General features: G+C 26.0%; 1 protein-coding gene across 1 annotated transcript; it reads right to left on the reverse strand.

The window, feature by feature from the left end:
* Window positions 1-561: 561 nt before the first annotated feature.
* Window positions 562-2,395, reverse strand: OCT59_026722 (uncharacterized protein). The gene has a single exon (XM_066143384.1). The coding sequence runs from the start codon at window positions 2,061-2,063 to the stop codon at window positions 735-737; it is 1,329 nt and encodes a 442-aa protein (XP_065992908.1). The 5' UTR covers window positions 2,064-2,395; the 3' UTR covers window positions 562-734.
* Window positions 2,396-17,401: the final 15,006 nt, after the last annotated feature.

Below are 17,401 nucleotides of genomic sequence, written 5' to 3' on the forward strand. Positions count from 1 at the left end.
TACCTTGAATTAATCTTTTACTACCGTTATTATTACTTTTTCTTCTTTGTATAGATGTTACATCGCACTTTTATTCATTTGTTATTCCAATTCTCCATCTCTTATAATATTTTCTTGTTTTAATAAAGATTCTTCTTGAATATTTGTATTTCTAGCTTTTTGATATGCTAATAAAAACCTTTTTAACCCATTTCGAAAGTTTGAATATCAAATGACGAAAAAAATCAAAAAATTTTAACTTGATTCCAAGGTCGTGAATCATTTACACACACCCCTGTTTTTATTACAAAAATTTTAGTTAAGTTACCGGTTATGTATAATAGTTATTTGATAGGGGGGTTAGAATTCATCGAACTGCTTCGCAGTTCGATGATATTTTAACACCCCTATCAAATAACTGTGTGCCGTCAATGATACAACATTAAAAATATCAATAATAATTATGCAATGGTAGTTTATTTATAGCTTAATAAAAAATGAAAAAAGCATGATCCTATTTGGCTGTAGAATAATTACTCATATTAATTTATCTGATTATGTGTTAACCGATTTCAAAATTTTAACGATATTTAGATTGAATTATTATTTTATTTTAATACATTGGAAAACATAATAATAAAAAATAAAATATTTTAATAATAAAAAATTAAAAATAAAATAAAAAGATTATTTTATATATAAATAAAAAAATAATAATTATTATAAAGACCCCCACTCTTAACTAACAGCAACATTTAATAATGTAAATCTTCAGGGTCGCCAAGACGAATATTATTTGGTTCCAAAATTTCTAAATAAGGTTCAGAATTATTATAAACTTTAATATCTATTAAACCAGTCGGTGCTGATCTATTTAATATTTCTAATAATTCTTTCGCATTTTCTAAACCTCGCTCATAATTTTCATTACAATCGTCATCAATAATTAAAACTAACTTTTTCAAATTTTGACAACTTTTTAGTAATGTTTCAAACTCAACAAAATGTAATTTTGTTGAGGGAAAAATGAGCGATAATGCCTTAATTAGCGGGCATTTTTTTATTATGCTACTTATTAGTAGCAGAGTATTTTTGGCGGAGTTTTCATCATCATAATAACCTTTATAATTTGATAATATCTCCCTGATATTACCACCGCTATTAGTGACTATATTAATCGCCACATTAATAGCAATATCGTCTATATGGAGTATTTCAAGGTTATTATAATATATCGGCAATACTCTTCCACTTTCTAAGTAGTATTTGTTTAGTGTTAATGTTTTTAATTTCAAAAATCTTGGAAGAATGTCAAATATTTTATGGTCATGACATTCTTCATAATTAAAAAATTGAAAATATAATATTAAGTGGAAGATCGTTTCCGATCTTCGTTGCAATGCGACCAACATCTCGTCATAAAGGTCGTATTTAATATCATATTCATCTTCAAAATCGTCTTTCCATTCAAAATATCTTAAATTTTTTTGAACATTAATAAGTTCAATTATCCCCTTATTAATTTCATTATTTTCATTGATAATGATCAATCTCTGTATATTTTGAATGACGAGTGCTATATTACGAAAGAATGAAGGACAAGTAGATGTGCCACAAGTTAATTCATAAAGTGATGCAAGAAAAGTTTTATTTTTTGGAAGTTGGAATAGGGATAAATTGGAATCGATTGAGATCATATTTAAATAATTCAACTTTGTGCATTTCTCTATTAAGAGATCGCGAATTTTTTCTTGTAGTAAAGTAGACTTAATCATAAAAGTTATATCTTTTATAATTTCTATATTAATGCTCTTGCAAAATGACATATAATTAAACGAACGTGAAGGTAATAAGTGACTTGGTAATAATGGTTCAATATCTTTAGGTAAATAGGAACAGATAACGTTGAGTAAAGAATTTTTATTTCTATAATCAATTTTGTACTGCCAGGGGTTTCTCCATAAAATAGAAATTGCCATTTCACACCAAAGTCTATTTACTAATAAACACGAAAATAAAGCCATTGGATCATATTGAAGTTCTTCAAGTATATATAAAAGAATATCACTATTGTAATTAACCATTTTGATTTATCGGAAAATTGATAAAAAGATTTTATAACGAGAAGATTTTATAACGAGAAGATTTATAACGAGGAGATTTTATAAAACGAGGAGATTTTATAACGAGGAGATTTTATAACGAGAAGATTTTATAACGAGGAGATTTTATAACGAGGAGATTTTATAATGGGGAGATTTTATAATGAGAAGATTTTATAATAATGAGAAGATTTTATAATGACAAAATTTTTTAACGACAAAACGAGGGCAAAATCCATCTTTATATATATAAAAAAATCTGCAATTTTTGCTAGTATAATGATACTTATTATTTAGTTTAAGTCTTTTGCACCAAGATCTCACATATTCAATCCATAATTTGTTTCAAAAAATGGGATTGATTTCATAATTTGTTTCGAAAAATAGATTTTCTTTGACACGACATTAAATTTATTACATAACATAAACCAAATTTTTATTTTGTTAACCATATATAATAAACAAATTTTAATATTTTTGGTGATTAAAATAAGAATAAGGGCTTATACTAAATTTCATAATTTTTCAATTATGCGAGATAAAATCTACGTTCGGAATTATTTACCGATAGAAAAAATATAATAATGCGTTCGTGTAATTAAATTTCACATTGTTCAATTATTATTAGAACATTCTTTGTAAGATGTAAGGTCATCCATATTAGGGTATATTAGGGCATATTGGGGAATTTTGCCATGTGTACAAGTTTGAAGAAGTCTTCGGCCGTGACTAGATATTGATAGTGGTATCATGCAATTTTATTGGTTCGAAAATCAAATTATAAAAAAAGACATTTCATTTATCCCAATTTATACATAGTAATTGTTTTGAAATTACGTACCATCATTAACGTGTATTACGTCTAAAATAAGAAATAATAAAATCGTCGTCATAAAGTATATGAAGTTTCAGTTTTAATTTAATAAATAAAGTGTATCGTGAAAATTTACGATGTTCTGGATAGTATATAATTATTTGTATAAATTTCAACTACTACTAAAGATTGAACATATACGGTATATTGGTATTGGTATATCGGAAATATTCAAACTATTTTTATTTTTTGAATGATAATAAAATAAATAATCTATGGAAAGTGCTTTTGTTAGTAGCAGCCTTGCTATAAGGGTGGTGGCCCTGTAAATATACAACAAAACAACTTATTTTATTAAGAGACTGCTCAAATTAGTATATTTATTGTACAACAAGAAGGGGTCATTGAGCATTTATTTGTATAACACTAAAAGTCATTGTTTAAAAAATCCTTGATGCAAGATATGATCCAAAGCATTAAAATGAAACATATAAAAAAGGGAATTGAGTCAAAAAAAAGAATAGAATATTTTTTTTTGTTTAATTATTTTAAAAAATTTCGAAACCTTCAACAAATATTTGTTTGATAAATTTCAAATAATGATTATATAAGTATGTTTCAATTTTTTGAAACTTCATGTCTGAAATAAGAAACAATGAAAATCGGATAGAACGGATATTAGATTGCTCAACCAATAAAAATTTAATAAAATTGGAATAATTACGTTCGGTAACAATATTGTTTTATTTTTTGTACGCGTTGATTAATTTTATTTCAAACTGAAAAAAAACGGAAAAAGAGGCCCAAATCAATTATGCAAAACCCTTGTTCCAATAAATCATTTATCTGCTAATTATGACTTCAACTAACCCTATAAAAAAAATTCTGGAAAAAACTCCGATAAATGAACATTTTTCTAGAAGAAACCAGACATGGGATCATTTTTCTAAAAAATTTTTATAGGGTAAATTTAAAAAATATTATTATGTTTATTATGTTTTTAATAAATCATTATAAATGAAAAAAATCGAAGTCTTAAACCAATAAACTTAACATTTATTATACCACTTTATAATTTTTATAGCCATACCAAATTTTCATTTTATCCATACACGGTTATTTATCTATCATCTATCATTAACAATGGCAAACTTTGTTGCATATGTTATCAAATTGCATCATGATGATTTATGTTCATATATCTTTATAGTACTTCTTAACAATCATGATGGCCAATTTGGAAGTTTCCATTTAAGCATAGCCCAAAACAATAGTATCGTAAATATTTTAATGAATTATTTTGAAAAAGTCATAATGTCCCTTTCACAATAAAAATTGTTTGAATTTTAATAAGTTTTTTTGTTCTTAAAATTTAAATAAAAAATTCAATAAAAGAAAAAAAAATTTTAATTTATTAATAAGTTACAACTTTAAAAAAGATAAAGCAGTAATTATGCAAACCAAAAAAAAAACGGTTACTCGGCTTGTATTAATGATTTGCCGAATGCATGTGCAAAATCTTAGCGAGAATTTACGTAAAAGATAATAAACGCATTTATTGTAATAGGTGAATAAGTAAAATAACTAAGTTATTTTTCAATAATAAAAAAAAATATTTTAAACAATGCTAATAAAATTTTGAAACATATTATTTTATTTTACATCGTATGGTTACTACTATAATTAGCAAATTAAAAAAAAAAAAATTCGCTCCTTTTTTTTCTTTTTTCTTTTTACAAAAAAAACAATCAAATGGTTGAACCATTTAATTTAATGTTATTGAATTCAATTTAAATTTAAAATTCTTTATCCTTGAACGAATATCGCGCACATGATTGCTCATTAGTTGATTCTTCAATAAAGAAAAATGTGAATTTACATCACTAATTAATGATGATCACAGCTCGACATGTAAAGTATCTCATTTAACGATTTGAAACGATTAGTGAATTTTTTTGTTAGTCAAAAATAGCATCAATTACATGAAAAAGCCTTATTATCCTAAATAATTTGTTTACATAATTATCTGTGTTAATTTTCGTATCATACTATCAATAATTTAAATATAGTAAAGATTGTCAAATGGTGTTATTCTGGTTGGTTACAAATTAAATTTAAATTTGATCAGCTGAAACTCTTATTTGTCAAAGTTACGGGGTCCCAATTATTTCAGATCATTTGATCATACCATTTTTTCTCAATTTGATCATTTTCTAAGCACTAAATAAAAAATATTACCTTAATTATCTGAATGAATTATTAGACTTTGGTATTCATAAGATGCACAACTTGGGAAAAATATTTTTTTCGATTGAATTTTTAGTAACGATCAAAAAATCTTGTTTTTTCGTCAATTGTTTATATGTTACATTTTGAAATCATAGAATGTATCAAATTTAACATTAAATGAAAAATAATGAATGAGAAATATAAAAATATCGCAATTTAGCAGTTAAGGGGAAAAAAAAATCATAAACACTCAATTTATTATTTTAACATTTTTTTTTTACATTTTTTTTTTAATACTATCAATACTTTCTCACTCTTACTATTATAATCAAATGCCAAGAAATAGGCAAAGGGTAACGGTAGCGTGCAACTTGTGCCGGAAAATAAAAGCAAAATGTTCCGGCAAACCAGTCTGTACACAATGCCAAAAACATGACAAGGAATGCATTTTTGATAATCAAAAAAAAAAGCGAGGTCCGCCAAAAGGACTGAAAAAGTTGAAAAGGCAAAAAGAAGCTTTACCATTGATTTTAATTCGAAAAATGGAATAAACATATTATTGATGAATAGCAATTATATATTTAGCATATAATCTAAATATTTTAATGTTATAAATACATGTGGCAAAATTTGAGCTTGAATTTTGTTTTTAATCTTCTGAATATATAAAACAAATCATATAGTAAATTTGGTAGTAGTAGTGATGATAATGTTAAAATTACAATTAGGACAAGGATAAACAAATATAAATAATGGAGGTAAAATAATTACACAAATAAAAATAACTTGGACATCAAAATTTTATTATTTGAATGGTTTCAATTAGAATTTTTTGGTAGGGCCAAGACGATGTAAACGACTGATGAAAATAAATTACTATCATATAATGAGCACGAAGTTATAATATTTTTCATATAAATTTTTTAGCTTAAAAAAATTTGTAAAAACTTTATTCTGTGAATAAATACATTCTTTTCATCAAAATCATTCACTATTAATATCGTGTGATAAAGAATTAATAAATTAAAGTCAAATGATATGTTGAGTACCGATCACCCAAAAATCCTGACAATAATATCAACGGGACAGTCTATAATCCCGACACCAAAATCCCGATAAATGCAAATCCCGATTGAACCAAAATCCTGACAGTCACAGAATGATCTAAAATCTTGACAGCCAAAATCCTGGCTGAGATTCGATCAGATGAATTTTGAGTTTAGTTAATTTTTTTAATATAATTGTTTCTAATTTTAGAAGATAAGGAATAATTTAGTAGTCTAGTAATATACTGTACATAATCCTTTTATCTAAGATAAAAAATTTTTTCTTTTAATGAATATAGTAACGTTAGTTAATTTGCATTAATATTAATAAAATTTATAAAATTTGCAAAACAATTTACATTGGTATTAATAAAATTTACAATAAATTAACCTGTTACTGCGTCATTGCATTTTTAAAATATATTTTAAAAAAAACTTTTGGATTTTGATTGTCAAGATTTTTAACTGTCGGAATTTATGACTATCGAGATTTTATTTCAACGGGATTTGGGTTTGTCGGGATCTTGGTGTTGAGATTGTAGACTGTCGATTTTGTGGTTGTTGGTAAACCCATTGAGCAGATCGTTCAGAATTTATAGAAATTATTAAACAATTTAGAACGACAAATGAAGAAGTTTGTTAATGGGGGTCTTCACAAAAAACGTGATTGAGATTGAGATTGAGATTGAGATTGAGATTGAGATTTAATATAGAATTTTCAATCTTACTAACATATTAAGATTGAAATTCTATATTAAATCTCAATCTCAATCTCAATCAAGTTTTTTGTGAAGACCCCCAATGTAAGATTGCTTCAATTTTGCAATGGGAAAGAATTTTTTTTTTCTTATACAAATTAAACATAAGACTGTATGATAGCCATTACTATTAATCCAATTTGTGCTGAAGAATTAGAATTTAAAATGATATATGAACATATTTGGATATCTTTAAAAAATCAACCTTATAAAATAAAGTTCCTTAGGTCTACCACTCAAGTTAATTTTTGTTTAAATCGTACTTTTCCGATAAATCTGAGCACGTGTTTAAAGCCCAATCAGGATTTAAGATCAGGCTTAATAACAATATCGTTCAAAATACAAGCAAAATATAAGCATAAATAGTAGAAATATGAAATAAAAGATAAAAGGAAAGAAAAGAAAAAAATATAAAGAAATAAAAGAATAAAATGTATAAAATTTAAAAATAATAATAAAGACAAAAAAAATTTGACAAAAGAAAATAGTGGCGTGGGTACATTATTGAGTTTCTGATTGGTAGAAGATTCATCCAACATCCAAACAAATTTGTACGACAGATCGGATGATGGATGAGGTGAATGATAATAATTTAAGTAATATTTTATTATATAACAGATATATGATAAAAAATAATTATATTATTTGTATAATTGAGATAATATTTGATAATATATAATAGAAATTCACAAATCAAAGTTTTTTGAAATTGAAAGATGTTCAACTAAATTCCTCATATCAAATTAACTTTTTGAACATGAGATGAAAAATTTTCTACATACTAGAGTTGAGCGAATAAAACCAGTCAATATTGAAACCTTGTTATATAAAATCAGTAAAGATAATTATCTTTATTCTATCAGTTGAATTTAAATTATTTAATCTAAATGTCTATAAAGAAATTATAACAGAAATTGACATCTAAAATAATGTACTATTAATCTATTAATTTAGATCATACAATTCAGAGAATGTAATTCTAAAAATGAAATTTAAATAATTTATTATATTTTATATATGACGTTTGTCAGGATCTTGGGAATCATGAAGAGTTTATGGATAGATTATGGAAAAATACTATCAATAAAAATGACCTCAAATTACGAGCAAAAGCTATCAAACTACTAGTTGATATTAGAAGGGTTCTGTGAAAATAGCAACAGGAGAAGCACATCCTTCTCTTTCTAATCAAAACCAGTCTTTCAATAAATCTAAAGTAGGAAATACGAATAATTTATTCAAATTAATTTATAAAAATAAACAATATATTACATACTTACACTATTTGCATTTTACAGAAGTAATATAATAATTGTTTTTGTGTATAACCGTAATAGTGTTACTTTATTACCTGTTAGTATTACATTTTTTGTATACCATTGCGAAGTAGTTATAAAATAATAATGTTTATTATAAAGAAACATATAAGTTATAGTACCAAAGTAGGAAAAAGAAAAAAATAATAAGATGTAACAGATAGCAGTAATTAAGATATTTAGAATCTGTATATTTTTATGCTTGTGTTAAGATTTCTACTACAGTGCATACAACTTAGTCCCAGCAATTAAATTTGATGAAATTTAAATCACTACTATTCATTCAAACATAAAGTATAAACGTACAATGATAAACCAGATTAAGCTTAATAAAACTATATTTTTAAATTTCCTGTAAAGTATTTTTTAATAAAGTAGTAGCAAATCAAAGTTGAAATATTTTACTATTAAATTAAATATTTGGCCATTTTATTCTGACCAGAATTACATGTAAATCTGGCCAAAATTACTTTCATTTAATTATTTACTATGTAAATCTGGCTAAAATTATATATGTATAATTCTGGCTAGAGGTTAAGTATTATATAATATAAAAAATTTGGCCACTTAAAAATTTTTTTGTTGGAACCAGGTTGTATGCACTATATTATCACATGATTGACAAGCATTTTACCAGGTAATAGACATGCACTAATGAAACTAAGCTATAATTTTCAATTTATTATTTAGTGATATATGTACATTTGATAAGAACTTCAGATTACAATAACATTACTTTTTTTTAAAAAAAAAAAAATGTTAAATCATGTACCATTTTATTAGAATATATTTGGACTACATAATAATTACAACTATTCTATAAATAATACTTCCAGCTTCTAGCCAGTCAGGATCCTGCTTACTTATAAGATAGGTTACTCCCAGGCAGTGTTGTCACGGGACAATGTCCAGGACATGTTACACAAAAAAGAAATGATAACCCCTCAAAATTTTTCTATGATAACCTTGTTCGATACTTAGCAAAAATGTTTAGCATCCAATTATGCATAAATATATATAATTTTTGTAGAGTTTTTAAGTTACAGAAGAGTACGAACAGAGTGCGGTAGAGCTTTTCACCAGATTATCCTATGAATAATTTAGGATAACCCATTGGGAAATTTGAAGATCCGGATATCCTGTCAAATTAGAATAACGGGTAATCCGAGTAATCATCCTAGGATAATCCGAATTATCCTAGGATATAATCGGAACGTAATTACGTAAGTATGTAACACCATTTTTTTTTATTTTTTTTTCGTTGTCAGATTGTCAGAAGCCTTCAAACTGGAAATGTGTCACTCACGTTAGCAGACGAAATCAAAAATATAAAACAGATGCTCTTATCGAATTTTTACAGAGAGAAGAGGACTTGGAGCTTGATGACTTGAAAGTTATTCACGAAGAAAAAGTTAATGGGCGTGACTTTCTCAAGTTAACCGAAGAAAAACTTGAGCGACATGGAATGAAACTGGGACCTGCATCAAGGCTTGCAGACTTCATTAAAGAGTGTAAGGAGAAAGAAGCGCTCATTTTCCTCGTATAAGACTCAGAAAGACTTAAAAGAGGTATTAGCAAAGTATGGGATTGATGGTAATGGGATAGGTGCAATCCGTCAATTTCCACCAAGTGAGTCCTATCTTCTCAGTTTATTATTTACAAACTATTACGTGAGTTGATGGGCTAATTTTAATGTTCCACTTTCTAGAAACATATACACTCAAAGACGATGATGAGGAATTGAAACAATGTATAAGGGAAATAAAACGCAGGTTGGGAAATATGGGGACTATTCTTGCCGATAGCAATGAAGCCATGCGGTGCAAATATATTTCGGTCATTCTTCAGCTTGATACATGTATCTTTCATCATGAGTTTGCCGTTTTCTTACTAATTCCTATAATTAAATTGAGTTGGAAAAATAAATTGATAATATACCAAACCAATTGAATTTCATTTTTACACTTACAACTTCGTACAAATTGAGTAAGATATCTTGAAATATTTCCCATGAAGTATCAGGTCTTCGCTATATATTGTCAAGAAAATAACAAAAAAAGAGATTACTTTGGCTCCCCAGTTAGAAATTGTTGGTGAAGAAAATACTGGTCGAGTCGATTATACAATCAAGGCCCTTGAGGAACTTATTTGCATCACGGAAGGGATATTATATCAAGTGGTCATTAGCTTTACTCAGAATCGCGGGTGATGCATTCGGAGATGACTTCGATTATATCTATGGAATCATTACAACAGCTACAGATTGGTATTTCATCCTTTACGCTTCGGACAGAATATATTGTACAAGTAAAAATTCTCTTAATATCCGATTTACCAAGTCTGCTTTGAAAGAGAATTCGGAGGATGAAAAAGAATTGTGTAAAAATGTGAAGTGAGTGATAGAAGTTATTGTTGGGTTATTGAAGGATAGAGTAGATGTTGAGAAGGAGCCGGCGATGAAGAAACAACGAGTTCAAGAGTATTTTGAAAACAAATAATCATGCATATTAGATAGAAATTTCATGTATAGGGTTGCGTTCTGAACTTGTAATTTATTTTCGAGGTGCTTTATTAATAATTTATCATTGTAATAAAATAATAAAAAATTTATTTTTCATTTATAGAACGATCACAATAATTCTTTATTTAGTAAAATAATTCGGCAAAAGCAAACATGTAAGGAGTGGTGGAGCAAATATAAATTCTAATTAATTAATACGAGTACATATAGTGAAATAAACTCTAGTAAAATTGTCACATATTATTATTATTATTATTAAACATTTCACCTACTCCAACTAAATTGCCGTTTCTTTTCAAAAAAATTAAAGCTTCAAATAAATCCGCCTTCATACTTGTCCTTTTTGAGGACATTATCAATCCAGCATCGCTAAAGACCCTTTCGCTTGCCCCCGATGTTGCTTGGATAGATAAATACTTTCGTGCCAATTGTGCTAAGACCGGAAATTGACTCTTATTTACGTCCCACCATTTTAAAGGATCTTGATCGTTTTTGATTTGTGCCATTACTAAATATCATTCAACTTCATTATCTTCAGTCTGAAGATCATGAGATTCATCATCTAAGAACAAGCTTCTTTTATAAACTCGTGTTGAAGTTTTTCTTTTTTTTGGTTTTGGCTCACATTCCTCTAGTAGTCTAGTTGAATATTAGTATTCTTTGCTAATTCATAAATTTTGTGAAGATTAGCTTTTGCTAATACCTTTTGTTCATTGTTTGCAAATGCTGTTTTTTTTTTACGTGGATCCAAAAGTGCTGCAATAAGTGCTTCCTTTTCAATTACCTCAAAATAATTTTCAAGTGCCTTATAAAGATTTGATTTAATACCATCCAAAAGCCCGAAGGTATTAGTAGGAGTATTTATTTTGATTTTTCGACTGGCATCGGGTTCATCATCTTCATCAACTTCTTCAAATTGATGATTTTCAAACACATCATCATTTGTTTCCAAATCTAAATTAGAGTTTATTGTTAGACTAAACATAGTTTTGAGTTTAATGATACCTGGATATATGTAACTCATTGTAGCATATTTCGTCCCTTCCAACCTTTCTGTTAACTCAGCAAAGGGACCCAAAATTTCAAGCAAATCTTTTATAATTTCCCATTCATCATTAGTAAGGTTAACTTTATTTAACCTTTTCACGTCCTCTTTAGCATTATTGTCTTTGCATGCATTTAATGATGAAATAACAATATCAATATAAGGTTTTAAAGCAATTAACCTTTCCCATGCTATATATGTACTTGACCAACGTGTTTCAACATCGGTTATTGCCCTATAAAAAATTCCATGTAAATCACTCCCTTCTTCAACATCGTCTGAAATTTTTTTTTGCGCATTTAAAAGACGCTCATTTTGCTTTGGTGAAGTAAAAAAATTAATTAATCTTTTTGCACGTGCAATTAGAATTTCAGCAGTAAGTAATCCCTTCCCAACTACCAATTGGATTGTGTGTGCAGTGCATGATAATCTATGTAACCAAACTATTTGATTAAGACACTTTTTCATGTTAGATGCGTTATCTGTAGTACAAAAAAAAACCTTATTTTGCAATTCCCATTGAGTAATAATTTTCTCTAACGCATGTTGAATAGCTTCTCCGGTATGTGGATAGGGCATATATTGAATAGCTAAAGTAATTTCTCTCATTTCAAAATCGGGTGTAATAAAGTGATATGTAACTCCAAGAAAGCCCTGCTTACTATGTGAAGTTCAAAGGTCACAAGTAAGTGAAACTGAAGCTGCATTTTCATGGATATACTGCTTAAGCTTATTTTTTGAAAATTCATACGCTTCAAATATTCTTTTTCGAAATTCTTTATCACTTGGAAGTTCAAAATTTTCACTTAAAGCATTAATAAATCGACGAAAAGAAGGAGATTTTAAAAGATAAAGAGGTTAAAAATCCAGAATGAGCCATTCAAAAAGAAGAGTTTCCAAATATTTTTGTCGATCTGGTGTCATTTGTGGATGTGAATCTGATGAAATAGTATAACAATCAATTTTTACTTGTTTTAAAGATGGTGTAATAGTTGCTGAAGGTTTAGAATGTTCATAAATTTTGTGTTTTCGATTAAGGTGGCTAATAATATTACCAGTAGGACCGGAAGTTTCAATTTTTGAAGTACAGTTTTCACCGTTATCTAATTTTTGATTACATTCAAAAATAAATTTATTTGGATTTGATGGATGATTTTTTCGCTCACCCCAATTATATACCCAACTGCGAAGTTTTGATCCTCCCTTATTTTTAGCTTGAAAATCTAAATCATGTTCTTCTTTATTAAGAAGTTTATCAAACGCATTTTTTGTATATTCTTCTATATTAGTATTATCTAAAGGTGATGTTACGGGCGTATGATTTTCTATATCAATTATATCAATATAGTTATCTTCAGATTGTACATGTGTTTCTAAAGTTCTTTCAGTTGACATATTTAGATTAAACTTTAAAATATTCTTTGTTCTATAAATTCTTTGAATAAAAAAAAAAACGTTTTTTTAAAAGTAGTACAAAATACCAAATATTTATATACGATTGCCGATTTGTGCATGACTATCAAATCAGTCAATCAGATTATACATATTAATCATTTTTCAGGATAATCCGGATAATCTGTATAATCTATAGAATTATTCATTCATAATTTCTTAAATCCGGATATCCGTATAAAATTAACCGGATATAAATTTGGATAATAGGATAATCCAGATAAATCCTAGGATTTTATCTGTTCAAGGAAAGCTCTAGAGTGCGGACATGTCCGGGACAACCAAAAAAAGCTTCAGACATCAAAAATGTACAACACTGCCCCCAGGCCTAAAATAAAATCATATATAAAATTCTTTGCAGATCTTATTATAAAAGGAAATTTTATGTTACATTGTTATGATTTTTTTCCTTTTTAGCTAATTAACCAATAGAATTTAAGAAAAAAGTAAGGTAAAAACTATTAGTAAAGGGCCAATTTTCTACAATAACCTTTATTAGTATAAGTAAGCAGGTTCTAGTCAGTCTGATCAAATATTAGATATTATATCGCAAATAAATTAAGAATAAAATTAAATAGTAAAAGTAAATCAAAATAAAATACTATAAACTAAAAATTAAACTAAAATAAAATATTATAAACTAAACATTAAATCAAAATACCATACTATAAACTAAAATTAAACTAAAAAGAAAAATAAAAGTAAAATAAAATTATAAATAATATTATAAATAAGAATAAAATTAAATAAGAATAATAAAAAATTAAACTTTATTAAAAATGGCCAATTTTTTGAATGATTTTGTAATAATTTTAAAGTACTACTAAAATACATTTAATATATTAAAATGTTTTTATTATACTTTAGTTTATACTTTTTATCAAAATGACAAAATACAAATTAAATTTATTTTAACAGACGTAATGTATTTTGACAGATGTAATTAATTCATAGTAATTTTATAATAAATAGTGAATTGGTCCGTTCGCCGAAATATGACGTAATTAATTAGCAGAGAAGTATACTTTAGTTATTATTTTATAATTGTATTGTATCTAGATCCATATGTGCCAATTTTTGGAATTAGTCTAAATTAAGATTTTTATAAAAATTTAATATTTTAGTAAGATTAACATTACACAAATCTAAATTAAATATGTGTTACATATTTACGTAACTCAGATTTAATAAAAAATAAAAAAAATTTTTTTAATCAATATTCAAAAATAACGGTAATAACCACTTCTTTTTCCCCATCACTGCCCATCACTTTTCCATCATTTTTCTATTCACTTTTATTAAATATGACAAAAAAGTTTATAAGCAAATATAGCAGTTATTTTTAAGTGGTAAGTAAAAGAAAAAACTTAATATTTTATATACATAGATAACTAGATAAGACATATTTTTTCATAATTTTTAGCTTTAATTTATTGTTTTTTCTTTGTAAAAAATACATGCAAATAAAAAATAATTATGATGTAAAATAGTTGTAAAATGAATAATAAGATATTCTTTTTTTTTCAAAATAACTAATTATATATTTGTTTTTTATCTTTTAAAATTATTTTATTAGATTTATTCTACTAAAATCCTTAAATGGCAAATAAAATCTTTTAAATAAAGTAAAAGAATTTGGGATTCTCTTATGAAAGCATTTTTTGGTAAGAAATAAAATTTTCAGATCAGACTTTATGCAGGTGACAAAATCGTGCATTATTATTCCTGGAGATATGATAACGTCATCATTTTACATTCATTTGAAAGCTGAGAATTTGCTCTATCGTAAGAATTAAAAATCAGGAAAATTGGATCACTGGATGAGGCGTAATTAACGATTAAAGTCAAATCAAATTTAAAAATTAAAAATAAATATATTAGACGTAATTATTCACAATCCAGTGATTCAATTCATTCGATTTTAGGCTTATTAGATAGACCTCAATTTTCTCTTTCAAATGAATATAATTTCATTCGTGTAGCTTGCATCTACAGGTATTTAATAAATTTTTTTATATCAGATTTTATCAAACTTATAAAATTTTATATTAATAATATAATTGATGATTCCTAAACATCTACATATATTAAACGAATTATTTTAAATTTATTTTAAAGATAAAAGTTGGCATCACCTTAGGGAGCAAAGATCATTCAAATTGAATTACTACATGTGAAGTAATTAATGATCAAATTTAGATAAAATTCAATAAATATACTGAACGTGATTACTGAACAACTAGTGATTCAATTCACTTGATTTAGATTCATTAGATAGATCTTGATTTTCTCTTTCAAATGAATGTAAATTTATTTGTATAGCTTATTTCTACAAAGAATTATCAATGATTTTGTCATGAGAGTTATATTTGATCTTTTAAATTTTAATGATATCTTATATTAAAAAAAAATTAAAAATTATATAATTAATTAGTTTTTTTTGCATTATCTAGTATAAATTTATTATTCTTATATAAATGATAATTTATATTTGCTTTAATAAAATTATTTTTGTGTAAAAAAATTAGATTCCAAGGATCGGCCCATATGCTATAAAAATATCTCAAAATAATATTACAATAATTTTTTAATGCTTTTATTATTATTTTATTATTATAATATAATTAACTTTGATATTATTTTAATATTTTAATTTAAAATACCTTAAATATATTTTGATATATTTTAAAATTTTTACAAAGAAAGCTATTGTATCTAGGTTAAGGATGTTAATGGTCTGATCCAGACTGACCAGACCATGGTCCAGTTCTAGAAACTGATTTTGAACTGGACCGCATTAGAACTGGACCGATAGGACCATCAGTTCTATAGACAGTCCTATAATAAATTTTTTTAACTAAAATTCATAGTGCCAGTCCAAATTATGGCAGTTTAACATTACACAATTCCAAAAAAAAAAAATTTTTATTTTTCGCGAAAATCAATATGTTGTTACACGGGGTTACACAAAATTCCAAAAAAGGAAAAATTTATTTTTCGTGAAAATTAGTGTGTTGTTGCACAATATTACATGAAATTCCAAAAAAGGAAATTTTGTTAATTCTGGTAAAAATTATATGAAGCAACAAACTATTTTTTTTATGGGATCATGGTCCAGACTCCAGACCACAGTTCTATAAGACCGATTAATCCTGATTCTTGGTCTGGTTCTGATAAGGTTGCTTGCCGAAACCTAGAGGTTTAGGCAAGATGGCATTTCGCCGAAAAGTGAAATTCTGCTGAAACTATATTAAAATTATATTAAAAAACTGGCGAAACTTTGGAGAAAGGCGAAACTGCCAAAACTTATTATAAATGCCGAAACTGCCGAAACTCTGCCGAAACTATAATAAATCTATAGTAAAATTTTAACGAAACTAATTGTAGGATTTTGAAGAGGTTTAGACAAGCAACCTTAGGTTCTGAACTGTGGACTGATGAAAACTAGGACCCCAAAAAATGCTTATATATGTAAGGTACCAAGGTGCTTAGCTAACATAGTAAAGTTTTATGATGTAAGAATTTTATAATGCTTAATTTTAGGAAAATTTTATACTATGTAAGATAATTAAATTGCATACTTTTGGTATTATTTTAAAATACTAAGAGTTTTTAGTTGCTTATTTTTCATATTTATATAACTTTTTAAAATATTATATATTGAATTTATAATTATATTTTCACTAACAGTGAGTGTTAATTTTATACTACATTTCACAATTTTATATAAATACATAAACAAAAATTTTTTTTTGATGAAATTTCATTTTTTTTTTTCAATGTTTTATTAATTATCTGTCAATAGTATTTTTTTAATTTTTATTAAACTCAGTGTATTATTTTTAATATAAAATTACTATATTATATATGTTTATTTTGTTAAATAAAATTACTATAAATATATTTTACTTTAAAATATAATTTCACTACTCACCACTTTGGTTATATCAAATTATCTTTTATGTTTAAGTAAGTTTGTTCAGCAAGTTAAATCTACTTGTATTTTAATTTTCATAAGGCTAAGTATGATATTTATATAGAAAAGCATATTTTTTTTAACGGTAATAACTTTTAAATTTTTCACTTTTTCGTTTATAACTTCAGAGCGTAATTACACCACTTCAGTCAAATGAAATTGA

This window comes from Rhizophagus irregularis, chromosome 6 (genome assembly GCF_026210795.1).
Source record: "Rhizophagus irregularis chromosome 6, complete sequence".
Classification (NCBI taxonomy): Eukaryota; Fungi; Glomeromycota; class Glomeromycetes; order Glomerales; family Glomeraceae; genus Rhizophagus; species Rhizophagus irregularis.